Consider the following 18,616-nt stretch of genomic DNA (forward strand, 5'->3'; position numbering starts at 1 on the left):
GGGCCAGGAGAGCCATTTTTGACAATTACCGCCATGAAAGGCCAGACATCCAGCTGGGACTGGAGGTGGGGTTGAGGGGAGGGGCAGAGCCATCAGGGACCTCAGGAAAAGCAAGATGGTGGTGTGGGTTAAAGTGGACACTTTGTGAGAGTGGAAACCAGTGTGCAGGAATGGGGACACTTCAGACCTATGTTTCCTACTGCCCCACACTTTGAATTTGGAAGCCCATGAAAATATTGTTCCATCCATAAGCATGTTAGCCATAGTGTCTTGGTCAAATTGCATCCAGGTTAATTTCATCCTGCTTGCCTAAATTTCTCCTCTAATTTCAAGTAGAAGAGTCTTCTTCACTTACTGGCCTAAATACTTGTATAGCCTTGCATTCTTAACCAGCTGCTGGCCTGCACCCCAGATGTGGCTGCATTTCAGTGACAGGTGAATGATTATATTTTACATTAGGATATTTCAGGATGAAAGTTGCTGCTGTTACTTTACTGGGGCAGAGCTACTGTCAAACTTTATTACACAGGGGGAAAAAAATGGGAGTTTGAGTCCTTTCCTTCAGCGCCTAGGATAAATCCAGAAGCAGCTTCTCTGATCAGGGCAGCAGATCTAACCTGTCATGTTGAGTTAGCAACTCCGAAGAGCACACTTCACTTGTGTTCCCGCTAACAGAATGAGACAGCTGGACCTCAGGGATTCAGCAGGCAGGCTGCTAATGGATTTGGGTTCAAGCAGTTGTCCCAAATATCACACATCATTGCACTGAAAATGCAGGAACCAAGCTCCAAAGACATTGATGGCTAAAACCTATCCCCGCCCTTTGCTGCTGTTGTGATCTATGAGTGCAGCCAAAGAGAGGAAAAAATCGTGATACCCACCCCCATATAACATTTAAAAACCTAAAGAATTCCTCTCTGTTCAGTGTCCTGGTGGGAGAAAGCCACCAAGGGAGGTTCTCTTGTTCTTTCCACTTTTTGAATGAGGTTAGGGCTCAGCACACTTGGGTTTATTACCGTCCATTCATGGGGGCGAGTCCTCTGTCAGGCAGAATGTTTCTTGGGAACAGGGGTGGTCAAAGAATTTCAGCCAACCTTTTTCCAGTCTTCTCCTTCACTCCTTAAAACAGCAATGTGAGATTGTCAAGTCTAGGTTGGTGATCTAATTGGTTGCCTCGGGTGACGTGGATTGGATGGCAAAAGTATCACAGGGCTATCACTGTTTGAAACATTGCTTAATGAGGTGTTCAAAAGTTTGCAGTCCATTTCCACAGTCACAAACAAGATTGTGCTTCAGTCCTCATTTATGGTGGGGGCAGGCACATCTGCCAATGCATTGTGCAGTGATGGTTCAAAATTGATTATGGGCATGAATTATGGGCATGAATTATGGGCAGAGCCATTGGCCATTATCTTTGAAAACTCGTGGCGAACGGGGGAAGTCCCGGATGACTGGAAAAAGGCTAATGTAGTGCCAATCTTTAAAAAAGGGAAGAAGGAGGATCCTGGGAACTACAGGCCAGTCAGCCTCACCTCAGTCCCTGGAAAAATCATGGAGCAGGTCCTCAAAGAATCAATCCTGAAGCACTTGCATGAGAGGAAAGTGATCAGGAACAGCCAGCATGGATTCACCAAGGGAAGGTCATGCCTGACTAATCTAATCGCCTTTTATGATGAGATTACTGGTTCTGTGGATGAAGGGAAAGCAGTGGATGTATTGTTTCTTGACTTTAGCAAAGCTTTTGACACGGTCTCCCACAGTATTCTTGTCAGCAAGTTAAGGAAGTATGGGCTGGAAGAATGCACTATAAGGTGGGTAGAAAGCTGGCTAGATTGTCGGGCTCAACGGGTAGTTATCAATGGTTCCATGTCTAGTTGGCAGCTGGTATCAAGTGGAGTGCCCCAAGGGTCGGTCCTGGGGCCAGTTTTGTTCAATATCTTCATAAATGATCTGGAGGATGGTGTGGATTGCACTCTCAGCAAATTTGCGGATGATACTAAACTGGGAGGAGTGGTAGATACGCTGGAGGGGAGGGATAGGATACAGAAGGACCTAGACAAATTGGAGGATTGGGCCAAAAGAAATCTGATGAGGTTCAATAAGGATAAGTGCAGGGTCCTGCACTTAGGACGGAAGAACCCAATGCACAGCTACAGACTAGGGACCGAATGGCTAGGCAGCAGTTCTGCGGAAAAGGACCTAGGGGTGACAGTGGACGAGAAGCTGGATATGAGTCAGCAGTGTGCCCTTGTTGCCAAGAAGGCCAATGGCATTTTGAGATGTATAAGTAGGGGCATAGCGAGCAGATCAAGGGACGTGATCGTTCCCCTCTATTCGACATTGGTGAGGCCTCATCTGGAGTACTGTGTCCAGTTTTGGGCCCCACACTTCAAGAAGGATGTGGATAAATTGGAGAGAGTCCAGCGAAGGGCAACAAAAATGATTAGGGGTCTGGAACACATGAGTTATGAGGAGAGGCTGAGGGAGCTGGGATTGTTTAGCCTGCAGAAGAGAAGAATGAGGGGGGATTTGATAGCTGCTTTCAACTACCTGAAAGGGGGTTCCAAAGAGGATGGCTCTAGACTGTTCTCAATGGTAGCAGATGACAGAACGAGGAGTAATGGTCTCAAGTTGCAGTGGGGGAGGTTTAGATTGGATATTAGGAAAAACTTTTTCACTAAGAGGGTGGTGAAACACTGGAATGCGTTAGCTAGGGAGGTGGTAGAATCTCCTTCCTTAGAGGTTTTTAAGGTCAGGCTTGACAAAGCCCTGGCTGGGATGATTTAACTGGGATTTGGTCCTGCTTCGAGCAGGGGGTTGGACTAGATGACCTTCCGGGGTCCCTTCCAACCCTTATATTCTATGATTCTATGATTCTATGAAAAGCCCATTTTTTTTCAATGAAAAATGACTTTTTCACAACACAGAAATTTTCACGAGGAACATTCCATTTTTAATCATTTTTCGTTTGGTTTTTGTTGGTCTTTGAGGGGGTCAACAAGTATGCGGACCAAGGGGATCCAGTGGATATAGTATACTTAGATTTTCAGAAAGCCTTTGACAAGGTCCTTCACCAAAGGCTCTTAGGCAGAGTAAGCTGCCACGGGATAAGAGGGAAGGTGCTCTCATGGGTTGGTAACTGGTTAAAAGATAGGAAACAAAGGGTAGGTATAAATGGTCAGTTTTCAGAATGGAGAGAGGTAAATAGTGGTGTCCTCCAGGGATCTGTTCTGGGACCAGTCCTAGTCAACATATTCATAAATGATCTGGAAAAAGGGGTAAACAGTGAGGTGGCAAAATTTGCAGATGATATAAAATTACTAAAGATCGTTAAGACCCAGGCAGACTGTGAAGAGCTACAAAAGAATCTCTCAGAACTGGGTGACTGGGCAACAAAATGGCAGATTAAATTTAATGTTGATAAATGCAAAGTAATACACATTGGAAAGCATAATCCCAACTATATATATAAAATGATGGGGTTTAAATTAGCTGTTACCACTCAAGAAAGAGATCTTGGAGTCATTGTGGATAGTTCTCTGAAAACATCCACTCAATGTGCAGCGGCAGTCAAAAAAGCTAACAGAATGCTGGGAATAATTAAGAAAAGGATAGATAATAGGACAGAAAATATCATGTTGCCTCTATATAAATCCATGGTATGCCCACATCTTGAATACTGTGTGCAGATGTGATTACCCCATCTCAAAAAAGATATATTGGAATTGGAAAAGGTTCAGAAAAGGGCAACAAAAATTATTAGGGGTATGGAATGGATTCTGTATGAGGATAGATTAATAAAACTGGGACTTTTCAGCTTAGAAAAGAGACGGCTAAGCGGAGATATGATTGAGCTCTATAAAATCGTGACTGATGTAGAGAAAGTAGATAAGGACGTATTGTTTACTACTTCTCATAACACAAGAACTAGGGGTCACCAAATGAAATTAATAGGCAGCAGGTTTAAAACAAATAAAAGGAAATATTTCTTCACACAATGCACAGTAAACCTGTGGAACTCCTTGCCAGAGGATGTTGTGAAGACCAAGACCATAACAGAGTTCAAGAAAGAACTAGATAAATTCATGGAGGATAGGTCCATCAATGGCCATTAGCCAGGATGGGCAGGAATGGTGTCCCTAGCCTCTGTTTGCCACAAGCTGGGAATGAGTGATGCGGGATGGATCACTTGATGATTACCTGTTCTGTTCATTCCCTCTGGGGCACCTGGCACTGGCCACTGTCGGAAGACAGGATATTGGGCTAGATGGACCTTTAGTCTGACTCAGTAGGACCATTCTTATGTTCTTAAAAACCAAAACCCTGGAAAACTTTTGGTTTTCCAAAACTAGGGTAAATTATTTTCAATTTTTCAATGAAAACTGGAAAAACGTTGACAAAACTGAAAAATGTTCTTCATCTTTGAAAACTGGTAAAAAAAAATTGGGATTTGAAAATGTTTTTGGTTTAAGAAGGGAACTTTCACAGAAAGGGCATTTTATTCACAAATCACCATCATTATGGACTGGAACTCCATCAGCCACTGAGCAATTAATGCTCTGATTGTCTGATGGATAAAATGCTTCAGTGCTAAGCCATTAGCATTTAAAACTGTAAGCAGCAAACGCTTAGCCAGTTTTCTAAATGCTAAGATGCTCTTGGAGTCAGGATTTAAATTCCAGCGACAGAAGGGTGTCCATGCTGCTGTCATATGTGTAGTGTTAGAAACAGGGGAATTCTCTTGCCTCTGGTATGTCGGATTATCACTCATGTCTGCTTGCTTGCCTGGAGCTTGCACATGTGCTGATCTGCTCCTGTGGCAGCTTGTCATTTTCCTTCTTGAACCCTGCCTGGAATGTGCACTCTGACCTGCACAAAGGAAAGCTCTCTAGATGTAGCAGGCAGCGCACTCAGAAGAGAGCAGGCCGGCTGCTCCAAGCCCCCTTCGGAAAGCCCTGGAGGGATGCGAGAGACACCTGTGTCTCTGAACAAGACAAGGAGGGGTTCATGATTGGAGCGTACACGTCTGCCATTCGCCTGTGCTTGGGTCTCGTGGATACGGAGGCTATGGATGCTTGACACATTTTCCACAGATGACCTGCCAGCCCGGGGGGTGCATTCCACAAACTCATCTGCTGCAAGCTGAAGCACTGCCATAGTCACCAATTCAGGTTTAGAGCACAGTGAGAGAACACAGGGACATCACAAGTGACAGAACACATGCTAGAGCTTTATCCTGTGTTCATTCATAGATCCAAAGTGTGCCCATCCACTGAAGGATGTAAACTGGCTGTCATGCTATGTTCTCAGTATGAAAGTGCTATGGCTCTGCAGCCTGGAAAAGGTCTTCCCAACTACTGATGTTTCAAACTGAGCTGAGCCATAACAAGAGGAGGATTCAGACATGCTCAAAGCATTTTCTCTAAAAGAAGAAAAGTCCATTTCAGCAGCTCTAGAGTTCATAGAATCATAGAATATCAGGGTTGGAAGGGACCTCAGGAGGTCATCGAGTCCAACCCCCTGCTCAAAGCAGGGCCAATCCCCAACTAAATCATCCCAGCCAGGGCTTTGTCAAGCCTGACCTTAAAAACCTCAAAGGAAGGAGATTTCACCACCTCCCTAGGTAACCCATTCCAATGCTTTACCACCCTCCTAGTGAAAAAGTTTTTCCTAATATCCCACCTAAACCTCCCCCACTGCAACTTGAGACCACTACTCCTTGTTCTGTCATCAGCTCCCACTGAGAACAGTCAAGATCCATCCTCTTTGGAACCCCCTTTCAGGTAGTTGAAAGCAGCTATCAAATCCCCTCTCATTCTTCTCTTCTGAAGACTAAACAATCCCAGTTCCCTCAGCCTCTCCTCATAAGTCATGTGTTCCAGTCCCCTAATCATTTTTGTTGCCGTCCGCTGGACTCTTTCCAATTTTTCCACATCCTTCTTGTAGTGGGGGGCCCAAAACTGGACACAGTACTCCAGATGAAGCCTCACCAATGTCAAATAGAGGGGAACGATCATGTCCCTCAATCTGCTGACAATGCCCTTACATATACATCCCAAAATGTCATTGGCCTTCTTGCAACAAGGGCACACTGCTGACTCATATCCAGCTTCTCGTCCACTGTCACCCCTAGGTCCTTTTCTGCAGAATTGCTGCCGAGCCATTTGCTCCCTAGTCTGTAGCGGTGCATTGGATTCTTCCGTCCTAAGTGCAGGACTCTGCACTTGTCCTTGTTGAACCTCATCAGATTTCTTTTGGCCCAATCCTCTAATTTGTCTAGGTCCCTCTGTATCCTATCCCTACCCTCCACTGTATCTACCACTCCTCCCAGTTTAGTGTCATCTGCAAACTTGCTGAGGATGTAATCCACACCATCCTCCAGATCATTTATGAAGATATTGAACAAAACCGGCCCCAGGACCGACCCTTGGGGCACTCCACTTGATACCGGCTGCCAACTAGACATGGAGCCATTGATCACTACCCACTGAGCCCGACAGTCTAGCCAACTTTCTATCCACCTTATGGTCCATTCATCCAGCCCATACTTCTTTAACTTGCTGGCAAGAATACTGTGGGAGACCATGTCAAAAGCTTTGCTAAAGTCAAGGACAACATGTCCACCGCTTTCTCCTCATCCACAGAGCCAGTTATCTCGTCATAGAAGGCAATTAGATTAGTCAGGCATGACTTACCCTTCGTGAATCCATGCTGACTGTTCCTGATCACTTTCCCTTCCTCTAAGTGCTTCAGAATTGATTCCTTGAGAACCTGCTCCATGATTTTTCCAGGGACCGAGGTGAGGCTGACTGGCCTGTAGTTCCCAGGATCCTCCTTCTTCCCTTTTTTAAAGATGGGCACTACATTAGCCTTTTTCCAGTTGTCCGGGACTTCCCCGGATCGCCATGAGTTTTCAAAGATAATGGCCAGTGGCTCTGCAATCACATCCGCCACATCCTTTAGCACTCTCGGATGCAGCACATCCGGCCCCATGGACTTGTGCTCGTCCAGCTTTTCTCAATAGTCCAAAACCACTTCTTTCTCCACAGAGGGCTGGTCACCTCCTCCCCATGCTGTGCTGCCCAGTGCAGTAGTCTGGGAGCTGACCTGAGCTGAGTTAAAAGCAGCCTGACAATAACAAACTTCACAGGAACTGGGGGGAAAGTGACTGAGATAGAAAGCAGAGCTGGGCACAATCAGGAATCAAACCTGCACATCCAAACACTCTAGGGGTATTTGAATTTGGAGCTAAATTTTGCAAATGACCCTTCATTTCTATAATGGACCAAACCAAAACCATGGCTCCAAAGACTCCTGTGCTTTGGAGTTATCCATTGCCTTCATGCTGTTTCGGACCACCTCTGTTCCAGGATTGGTGTATATACATAAATAAAGCAAGTTACGCTTAGGCTAGGCCTGAATTCCATTTGCCAATTTCTCCTCCACTGGAAGCTGACCTGCATAACCCCAGACCCTCCACCACTTGGCAGGTGGGGCAACATTGACAAGATCATTAACTTCTTAAAGGGGGGTGCATGTGTAAATGTATGTGGTTTTGCTTTTATTTCTTCAAGGTGCAGGCTAGAGTGGGTCAAAAGTTGAACTAATTTCATGAAAAAATTCAGAGGGTTTTTATTTTCAAACATTGTTCAAAATGGAGCCTTGTTTCAATTTTTAAAAAAAAATATTCTCACTTTTTTAATCAAATATTATTTCAAATTTTTGTATGAGAAAATGGCATTAAAATGGTGTAAAAATTGGTGTATCAAAAACCTTGTTGTTGATGTATGAAGAAGTTTGAAATGTCAATAAAAAGGAGAGCTGGCTGGAACATTTTTGACCCAATTTCATTTGTATTACCAATGTAATACACTATTACATTGAAGCTGAAAAAACTCCCTGGCGAGGAATTTGTTTCTGCTAAGTTTTCCTCTGGAAGGTTTTTTGGGTCCAGGGCAATCTGGTGAGCGTGGTCATTTCTGAGTGGAAAGACAGAGGCTATGTCTACACTACCGCGGGATCGACGCTGCTGCGATCGATACACCAAGGGTTGATTTTTAGTGGGTCTTGTGAAGACCTGCTAAATTGACAGCAGAATGCTCTCCAGTCGACTCCAGTACTCCACCAGGAACGAGAAGATGAAGGTAAGGCAATGGGAGAGCATCTCCCGTCGACCTAGTGTGGTGTAGACACGTAGCTGGAGTAACTTAGGTTGACTTACCATGGTAGTGTAGATGGAACCAGAGTCTCACTCTATAACCCAGAGGCTGGGGTATGGGCAGATCAGATTCAGATGTTTGAGTCAGAGTGATCCAGGATGTAGAACTGGGCTCTGAATCAGGCAGAGCAGCGGCTTGGCACGTGGGTCTCCCGCTGCCCCATGTCCCAAGCACCTGTTTGTACTGTGCTGTGTTTGGAGCCCTTGACCCCAAAAACTTTCCTGAATTGAAAATATCCCGAAGGTTTTGTTTTCGTTCCTCGTGAGGAACAAACGACATTTCGAAACCTTGAAAATTGTCGCCAAATGGAATCGGTGTCCTCCAGACAGCTCTCATCAAAATTCACTAAACTTTTCATGAAAAATTGCAACAATGATCTTTTTCTTTTTAAACCTTTTTATTAAATAAAAGACTGTTTTGTAATAAAAACGCTTTTTCAGGAGAAAGGCCAACCAGGTCTAACTGAAAATATGTCCTGAGATGTATCTGGACAGCCCCTAGCACAATGTTTAGATCTTTGGACACTACTGCAATGTGAATCTTAAATAACCATAATACAGGCTTGTCTCTTGTAAATTCCTCTTTTTCTAGCTCAATGTCATGAACAATGTCAGCAGCTCTGAAGACATTAAGCCCCTGCCAGGCCTCCCAGGGATTGGAAACATGAATTATCCCTCCACTAGCCCAGGGTCCCTGGCCAAACACATCTGTGCAATCTGCGGGGACAGATCATCAGGTACATGATTCCGATTCACTATTTCAGTGGAGCAGCTTTAAGCAAAGCGAGCCTTCCCTGGGCCTCGATGAGAAATTTGCATAAGAAGTAACACTAACGAGGTTTGCTGAGGGATCTTGCTAGAAAATACTGATGCCACAAATAACACGACCGGATTTATTTTGCAAATTTCCTGCACACAGCTCTGTCAATGCACCTTGCCCCTGAGTAGTAGCATTATTGTTTTACCAAGGCACCTCACTACCGAGCCCTCTAGCGCACGCTGCTCTTCCTGTTCTGGGCCCCTAGCGGGCATTGTACCAACGCACCTCAATCCTGGTGGGAAGTATCCCAGACCATTTCTGCCCCCAGTCCTGTCTCCCTCCCAACCATCCCTGTCACTGCACCTCAGTCCTGGCCTGCAGCACTCGCTATTTTCCAGGATGAGACTCTGTGCAATGTGTACTAATGCACCTCCACTGCAGTCTGCAATAGCCCAGCTAGTCCAATCCAGGGTCTCTCTTGGCCTCGCTAAGTATGCTGAACGCTGCCCGTTTCTGTGCTGGTTTTGTGAAGTGCACAAACGGGGACTAGGCCGAGACCAGCAAAAAGCATTTCTGCTGCCACTCAAAGTCAGGACTAAAAAGCAAGTCTCCAAAACTGCATCGGTAGAGCCAGTCCAAACTCCTCTCCCATCGGTCTTATTTAACGGGAACCTCTGACTAAGGGAAAAAGACAGTACGTTGATCTGTGACTTCTGCTCCTCGTGTTCTCAGGGAAGCACTACGGGGTGTACAGCTGTGAAGGCTGTAAAGGGTTCTTCAAGAGGACGATAAGAAAGGACCTTATCTACACGTGCCGCGATAACAAAGACTGTCTAATAGACAAGCGTCAGCGCAACCGCTGCCAGTACTGCCGCTATCAGAAGTGCCTGGCTATGGGTATGAAGAGAGAAGGTAGGTCGTCATAGACTCCGGGGTGGGTGTATAAATACGCGTGCTGGGCGTTAGTGTGAGGAAGATGTGGCCCCCTCATTACCTTCCAGGACTTGTGGCAGTCCCGACAGCGGCAGGTGGTCTTTCAGGAGAGCTTTAGAGACAGTGTGAGGACCCACCCTTTCCTCAGCCCCTAGCTGCGCAGGCAGCCAAAGCACCGCCTCCTCTCGGACGTGGCGCTCCGGGTCCCAGTTCTGCTCCAAAGGTTCAGGCAGAGCGTCCTCTCATACTGCTCCATGGCTGTGTCAGCCCTTGGCTGGTTCTAATTCTCATAGCAACCCAAGCTCTCTCCTTTCCAGAAAGGTAGACAGTGGCCTCCCAGAGGCATCTAAAATCTGTAACAGGGTTCATCACAGCTTCATGCCCTGAGGGATTCCTCTCAGCAGACCCACACACAGGGGAAACCCATCACCGAGGGTTTCCTCCCCTGGTATGTGTCTGCAACAACCATCAGTTTAGTCATTACCAGGGAGCATTAGAGATAAAACAGGAGTCTCTGCAGCTAGTGCTAAAGGACTAAAGCCCAGAGCGTGAAGGTGTTTAGGTGCCTAACTCCCATGGGGGCATCCCTTTGGAGTTAGGTGCCTAAATACCTTTGAGGATCTGGACCTATGGCCACGAGGTGGGAACTGTAGCAAGACGACTCGCTTCCTCTGTGGATCAGGCACTGAGCACATGCCACATAAGTTGCGCTGGCTCTGCATGCCCCAGCCATTTCTCAGAGGCCTATGTTAGATCAGCCCTTAGGCTGCTCTACATGAAGAAATTGGCTTGCAGGTAATGAGACTGTGCTAGGCCTTTCCTTTCACACACTGCACTGATGTCTCAGGTTCAAGCGCGCTGTGACTTTCCCAATGTTCGTCTTGTCCTCCAGCCCTGGTTCTCATTATCAGAGAGGGAGGGAGTGGCGTTTAATGAGGACGAGGACAAGGTCAGGAGGGGCCATTTTAGGGAGGGGGAAAGGTAATCTGTGTGGACGGTCACAGGATGAGGAGGCAGGGTGCGGTCATTGAGGGAGATGGTGAGGAGGGGAGGGGAAGAGCTAAGTGGTGGGAAAGAATTGGGGTGGGGAAGGAGGGTCCAATGGAGTTCAGATGAGGAGGAGTGGGAAGGGGTTAGAATATCATGTTGGGAGAAAAGCCCACCGTTCCTGGGGGTCAATTTGGGATGTGAGAAAAGGTGGGGTCATGGCTGGAGACTCCTGCTGCAGGGGTTCGGTGAGTACCAAGGAGCAGGAGATGAAAAGCTCATGGGTGACTGTGATCTCATCTGAGATGGAGTGAGCGTTCCAGAGGGGGCAAGAGGGATGGAGGGAGGGCAGGGACGCGGGTCAGGTTGCCAAGGCAGGCGCCAGTGGGGCAGAGGGAAAGCGTATGAGAGGTGGGAACCGCTGGAGGGGGCAGCTAGGCTGAGTCAGGTGATCCTGGAGGTGAAGGAGCGTGTGGAGGTGGGATGGGGAGTGGTAGGGAAGGGGAATGAGACGGGGAGATAGGGCCAAAGGGAGGAGTAAAGCTGGGAGGGGGGTGGGAGGAGAAGTGGGCAGTGCAGCAGAGGATGTGAGAGAGTCCAGGGCATTGTGGACATTGCTCAGATTGGTTCATCGCCCCTATGACTCAGCACCGATCGCCCGGGTAGAGAAACCATGAAGCGGTGGCTTCCTGTCAATGAAGCAGGCTGAAAATCAGTTATGCAGAATCAGGCAGGCAGGCAGAGCTTCGCTAATGCAGGCCATGATCAACTAAGGAACACATTAATTATGAGGTGAGTGTGTCAAGTAATAAGGCAGGGAATTAATTATGCAAAGACCAGCTCAAATAGGCAGGAAAGGGGAAATGTGCAAAGCAGAAATCCAACTGCCGGGCACTGAGTCAATGGGGCAGGGAGTTACCCGGTCAGGCCGTCTGGGAGATTAGTGAGTGTCCCGTGGCTGATTGGAGCAGTTATGGAGAGAAGCAGGCAGCCAGTGGGTGCAGTGATGGTGGCTGTGTCTCAGACAAGCCCTGTAAAGGGAGGTGCAGCTAGGCCAGCCGCACGTTTGTGCAGGGGCAGCGTGGCCATTGCTCCACCCCTCCAGGAGGTGTCACATCCCCTCTCTATGTGTGCTGAGCCAGCCCTCCCTTCTCTCCTCCTCAGGGGGAGCCTTGTGCTGCAGGCAGAGCTAGGAGGGAGCAGCCCCTGTGCCCCAAGCAGGGCTGGAACCGCTGGGCTAGGGCGCTGGACAGAAGCACAAGACGGAGGAGAATTCATGCACCTGCTTCTTCACCCTTGCACGGCCATGCAGGCAGCTGGGCACAATCTGGCCATGAGTCAGGAATGTTAATAGAGGGCTTGTTCCAAAGCCCGTTGAAGTCAGTGCAAAGATTCCCATAGACTTCACTGGGCTTTGGATCAGGCCTTTAGCCAGTCGCAATGCACGCTATGTTGACCTTTCAGCCAGCATTGCAGCCTTGTACAGGTGCACTGTGGGGACGAAGCCCGTACCTGCAAAGCTAGGAGGCCTGTATTTGTGCTCACGGATACATATGGTTACCCTCCACTGCATACTCTAAGCAAACAGCGGTTGCAGACTGTTGGGCGTCTGAGCACGGGGCGAAAGGAGCATGCTGCCCTTTCCTGCATCTGCACACTGCGAGAGCACAAATGTCTGATGACTCTTCATGCTCTATCTACAAAAATAGCTGCTGTCAGAGCACCGAGCTGAGCCGCTTCCAGCTGGAACGACGCAATGAGCCACACAGCTCAGCCCAGCTGAGATCTGGCCCCGTGAGCGCCTGCACTTTGTTCTCCTTGTCCCTTTCCATTGTTTTTGGTGAGAACCCTGTTGCTATAGTTTCAAAAGACTCCCTTTCTTCTCCAGCCCAGAGCCCGTGTCTGGAGATACTTGGGGATGCAAATAACTCAGGAGTAGCATCCTTCCACTTCAGCAAAGCGACTGAGGCTGTGTGCACTTCCCCAGCTCTGCTGAGCCGCCAGAGCAGAGTTCTGCTCCAGTGACTCTCCTTTCAAAGGTTTCAGAGTAGCAGTCGTGTTAGTCTGTATCCACAAAAAGAAAAGGAGTACTTGTGGCACCTTAGAGACTAACACATTTATTTGAGCATAAGCTTTCGTGAGCTACAGCTCACTTCATCGGATGCATACATTGGAAAATACAGTGGGGAGGTTTATATACATAGAGAACATGAAACAATGGGTGTTACCATACACACTGTAACAAGAACGATCAGGTAAGGTGAGCTATTACCAGCAGGAGAGCGGGGGGGGGGGAACCTTTTGTAGTGATAATCAAGGTGGGCCATTTCTAGCAGTTGACAAGAACGTCTGAGGAACAGTTGGGGGGGGGGGAATAAACATGGGGAAACAGTTTTACTTTGTGTAATGACCCATCCACTCCCAGTCTTTATTCAAGCCTTAGTTAATTGTATCCAGTTTGCAAATTAATTCCAATTCAGCAGTCTCTCCTTGGAGTCTGTTTCTGAAGTTTTTTTGTTGAAGAATTGCCACTTTTAGGTCTGTAATCGAGTGACCAAAGAGATTGAAGTGTTCTCTGACTGGTTTTTGAATGTTATAATTCTTGATGTCTGATTTGTGTCCATTTATTCTTTTACGTAGAGACTGTCCAGTTTGGCCAATGTACATGGCAGAGGGGCATTGCTGGCACATGATGGCATATATCACATTGGTAGATGTGCAGGTGAATGAGCCTCTGATAGTGTGGCCTATGGGATTAGGCCCTATGATGGTGTCCCCTGAATAGATATGTGGACATAGTTGGCAACGGGCTTTGTTGCAAGGATAGGTTCCTGGGTTAGTGGTTCTGTTGTGTGGTGTGTGGTTGCTGGTGAGTATTTGCTTCAGGTTGGGGGGCTGTCTGTAAGCAAGGACTGGCCTGTCTCCCAAGATCTGTGAGAGTGATGGGTCGTCCTTCATGATAGGTTGTAGATACATGATGATGTGCTGGAGAGGTTTTAGTTGGGGGCTGAAGGTGATGGCTAGTGGCGTTCTGTTATTTTCTTTGTTGGGCCTGTCCTGTAGTAGGTAACTTCTGGGTACTCTTCTGGCTCTGTCAATCTGTTTCTTCACTTCAGCATGTGGGTATTGTAGTTGTAAGAATGCTTGATAGAGATCTTGAGTGTTCTCCACCCCTACCTTCAGAAGCATATTCCCTTTTAAAGCAGGCATGAACAGCCAGCCAGCTTCACAGGTGTCTCCTGGTGTAGGGAAAAGACAGAGCCAGCTGGTATTTATAGAACACCGCACAAATAGGTAGGTGGGTGCCGTACAACCCTGGCCGTTTCAAACCTGTTGTTATCCTCCCTGGGCAGGCAGGGTTGCTCTGTAGTGCCCCCTGCAGGGCCACATATGGTATTGCAGCCGTTCTCCACCTTTGTTGGCAAACTCTGGCCACTGACTTGGGGCAGGGGACGCTTGGCATCAGTCTATGGACAGAAACCGCAATTCAGGATTCATTTGTCTGCACCTTTAAACAAAGAGGGAAAAATTATCTTTCAAAATACAAGAGCTTAGCTGCGGTGCTTAGGGCAAGGCCCTAGCCTGGACCTGGGTTCTGGGTTAACTCTGAGGAGCAAATCCTCTCACCCAGTCTCACCCAGCCCTGACACTGCATTCTTATCTGGCCTGTTGGTTCTGGACTGGTCAGTATTTCCTTCTCTGGAAGATTGTGTTGCTGGTCACCTGTTCTGAGTGGATTTTCCTTGGGTGGAGTGTGTCAGGGCACTGATGGCTCCAGCCTGGGGGTGGAGAAGGCCTGATAGACCCTGTGACACTTGCCTCTTCTCTCCCTTTGACTGAGTAGAAGGATAGAGTGACCTTCCACCACTGACCAGCTCTACCACTCTGGTCTCATTTCAGTTGTGGGGGGTAGTGTGCGGGGGCTGCGTGGTGTTGGTGGCCTGTGATATACAGGAGGTCACAGCACATGATCCGGTCATCCCTTCTGGCCTTAATTGCTGTGACTCTGTGACACTGGTGTCAAGGGCGATTGTGCCTTACAGCATAGCCTGTTTCCGGCTCAGGGCATGACTAGGTATGTTAGAACTGGATACCACTGTAGCAGGGACTGTGCAGGCCTCACAATGGCAGTAATACACTCGCAAAGAGCATGGTTGGTTGGTTAGCGTTATCCTTGCTGCCCTTCAGAGCCCATCGGGGCTGATCCAAAACCAGCCAGTGGGGAGGGGGACACTGATGGGACAACCTACGAGAGACAGGATGCTCCTGCCCTTCTGGGGATGCGTTTGCTGCCACTGCAGTTCTTCCAGCCGCTGTTGTCATGGTAAGTGAGAGGCTCGGGCATGGATGCAGCCTGTGGCGTGTGAGGGCAGGCCCACGTCCCTGACCACCTCCTCTCTCTAGTACCCCCTGTGATTCTTTACACTGGAGGATGCCTGGGCTGAAAATCAGTGTAGCCAGCTGAGCTAGTGCAAGGGACCACACAGAAGAGGGCAAGGGGAGGGACAATCTTGGCGAGGTGGCCTTAGAGCCGGTCGGAGGGTAAGGCTGAACTGGAGCTTTGCCCTCTGTCTTTAGGCCACTCCTCTCGTTGCAGGGTGATTAATGATGCTCCGTCTCAGCGGCTTAGTGCAGCCACTGCCAGCGGGAGGTTACACTGCCAGTTGTGAATCAAAACCTAATTCAGAGCACAGCTCTCCGCGCCAGCCAGGTGCCAAGTGATTTCAAGGAGTTAGAAATTGCTGCTGCTTTCTTTTAAAGTAATGATAAAGCCGACAGCAGGCTGCGTGCAGGGGGAATAAACTCCACAGACAGACAGCATGAGAAGGACTCTCCGGAGGATCTATGACGGGGCGGGCAAACTTTTTGGCCTGAGGGCCACATCGGGTTTCTGAAATTGTGTGGAGGGCCGGTTAGGGGAGGCTGTGCCTCCCCAAACAGCCAGGCATGGCTCGGCCCCCACCCCCCATCCGACCCCCCCTCGTCTCACCACCTGATGGCCCCCCCGGGACTCCTGCCCCATCCAACCCCTCCGTTCCCTGACAGCCCCCCAGGGACCACTGCCCCATCCACTCCCTCTGCTCTCAGTCCCCTGACTGCTCCCAGACCCTCCATCCCTAACTGCCCCCCGCCACCCCATCCACCCCCCCTCCTTCCTGACTGCCCCCAGACCCCTTGCCTCTAACTGCCCTCTGCCCCTAACTTCCCCCCACCAGCCCATCCAACCCCTCCTCTCCTTCCTGACTGCCCCCCGGGACCCCTGCCCCCATTCAACCCCCCTGTTCCCCTCCCTCTGACCGCCCCGACTCCTATCCACGCCCCTGATCACCCCCCAAACTCCCCTGTCCTCTGTCCAACCCCACTCTGGAGCTCCGGTGGCTGGCGGCACGGCTGTACCAGGACAGACAGCCACCCCGCACAGCACAGAGCACCGGGTCAGGCCAGACTCTGCAGCCCTGCCGCCCAGAGCATTGTGCTGCGTGGTGGTGTGGCAGCGGGGGAGGGGCTGGGGGCTAGCCTCCCTGGCCGGGAGCTCAGGGGCCAGGCAGGACAGTCCCATGGGCTGGATGTGGCCCATGGGCCATAATTTGCCTACCTCTGATCTATGAGATTTCCGGGGGGATTGCTGGAAATAGGCACTAGAGCTTCAGACAGGTTCCAGGACCTAGGGGACAGGCAGAAGTTGAATACGGGATCCCGAAGTGTCGGTGTTTGTGGGGCAATGTCAGCTTCCCATGAGACAGAGACAAGTGTTGCTTAGCAGAACTGGAAGCTATTGTTGGGTGAACCTCAGGAAGGTCGGAGTTTGGCCAAGCATCCAAAAGATCAGAAGCTGATCACAACCTTTCCCAAACTCTCTCAGGAGTCGGGGCCCCGCTGTGCTAGCTGCTGTGTACACACGGCCCCGCTCCAGAGAGTTTACAACCTAGGACCACAGGTGGATGGGCCAAGCAAGCCGATGGGAGAAGCACAAGGGAAGAGAGAGACCATTACGACTAAGGTAATAAGCAGCGATCACCGCACATCAGGAGTGAAAGCTTGACCTGAGTGAGGAAGGGTTCAATGGTTAGAGTTCTGGCCTGGACAGTTAGACTGTCGTTCCAGTCTTGCTCCACCAGAGCCATTGTGTGTGCCCCAGGGTAAGCCACTAGGTTCTTGTCTAGAGGAAATTTACCAGTACAATTATAGCACTAGTCTGGAATAGGAGTATCCACACAGGGCATTATGCCAGTTATACCAGTATAACTATGGCAGCATAATTTATGCTGGTAAATTTCCCTGTGTACACAAGCCCTTGATCACTCTGTGCCTCAGTTTCCAATCTGTACAGTGGGGAAAACAGTACTTCCCAATTGCACAGGGATGTTGTAGAGATAAATACATTAGAGATAGAGGCGTTCAGATACTCCGGTGACAAGGGCTGCATACGTATATTAGATAGATAGACCTTATTGAGGTGAATGAGAGTTTTGCCATTAACATCAACAGGGCCAGAATTACATCCCAGGTGGCTAACCTCCTAGGTCTCCGCAGCTGACTACAGATCTCACGAGAACAGACTTTCTGGTGAACATGTCCTTCCTCTTCCTGGTTGGGGGAGAAATGCCGTGAGAATGGGCTTTTCCATGGTAGCTTGGTGCATGCCTCTTGGCCGGAACCCAGGAGTGTAAAACCACATGGGAATAAAAACCAAAGAGAGCCGTAGATCATTTCAGAACAAGGCGGAGAGCTGAGAGAGGGCTTTTATTCCTACGGAGCTACTTGGGGAGCCTGGAGCTCCACTTGCTACAGAGGAGTTATGCTAGTTTATATCAGCTGGGCCTTATGCTCTCCTTCCTTGGGCTGCTCCAGTTATTCATGTAGCTCCTCGTTCCAGGGCTCCCCTCCTGCTGGGTTACAAGGAGGATCTTGAGTCCATTGACTCACCTTCAGCCAGAAAAGGGAAAGCCAGCAGAATCAAGCTTTTCTGAAACCAGTTTACAAGAAGCCTTCTGCCCCATGGCTACTCATAGAAGTGGGCTCAGGTGTGCCAGAGCCATGTGATTAGTTAGCACACCCAGTTATGCATAGGAGAAGGTCAGGGCAGAGCTGATTCCAAGCGGCCGCACCACTTCTGTTGGAACCTGTGCCACGCAGATTATCGGTTACATCTCATTTGTTCCCGCAAAAAGGGGTGAGGAATGGGTGCTACATATCACCACCTCGCCCAGGAGTGCTGGAAGAGACCTTGCTAAAGCCCATTGCAAGAAATCTTCTCATTAGCCTTATCTCTTCAGAAAAGTAATTGTGCAGAAAAAAGTCGTATGTTAACATAACAATCTGGTCATAACCTGATCAGATCCCCAGGCCAGCCTTGCCCCACACCAGTGCTCTTGCTACAACTGACCACAGGGTCACATGTGAAAAGAGCTCATCTTCCAGTGCACACACATCAAAATCAAAGCCAGGGCATCATTTAATTATCATTAGCATTGTTTTATGTCACACCGATGATGTCATTCTCTGTGTCCCTGCCCAACAGACATTAGATTAGACTGCTCAAAAGCAATACTTTAGTTGGACAAGTCAGTCTGTCTGTAAAACAGGAATATAATACAGTGGGTGTTGGGAGAACAAGTACATTAAAGATTGTGAGGTGCTCAGGTACTGTGGGGATGGGGTCATCTAATATCTAAGATAGAACTGATTTGGATAAATAAGAACTGAAGCAAACCTTT

At 48.7% G+C, this 18,616-nt stretch overlaps 1 protein-coding gene across 2 annotated transcripts in view; it reads left to right on the forward strand.

Moving 5' to 3' along the window:
• RXRG (retinoid X receptor gamma) overlaps positions 1-18,616 on the forward strand; it is a 123,944-nt gene that overhangs the window by 92,968 nt on the left and 12,360 nt on the right. For both annotated transcript variants that reach the window (XM_048861785.2, XM_048861784.2), the window contains exons 3-4: positions 8,811-8,955; positions 9,711-9,890. In XM_048861785.2, coding sequence (XP_048717742.1) covers positions 8,811-8,955; positions 9,711-9,890 — 325 coding nt within the window. The remainder of the gene's footprint in view (positions 1-8,810; positions 8,956-9,710; positions 9,891-18,616) is intronic.

This window comes from Caretta caretta, chromosome 8, assembly GCF_965140235.1.
Source record: "Caretta caretta isolate rCarCar2 chromosome 8, rCarCar1.hap1, whole genome shotgun sequence".
Classification (NCBI taxonomy): domain Eukaryota; kingdom Metazoa; phylum Chordata; order Testudines; family Cheloniidae; genus Caretta; species Caretta caretta.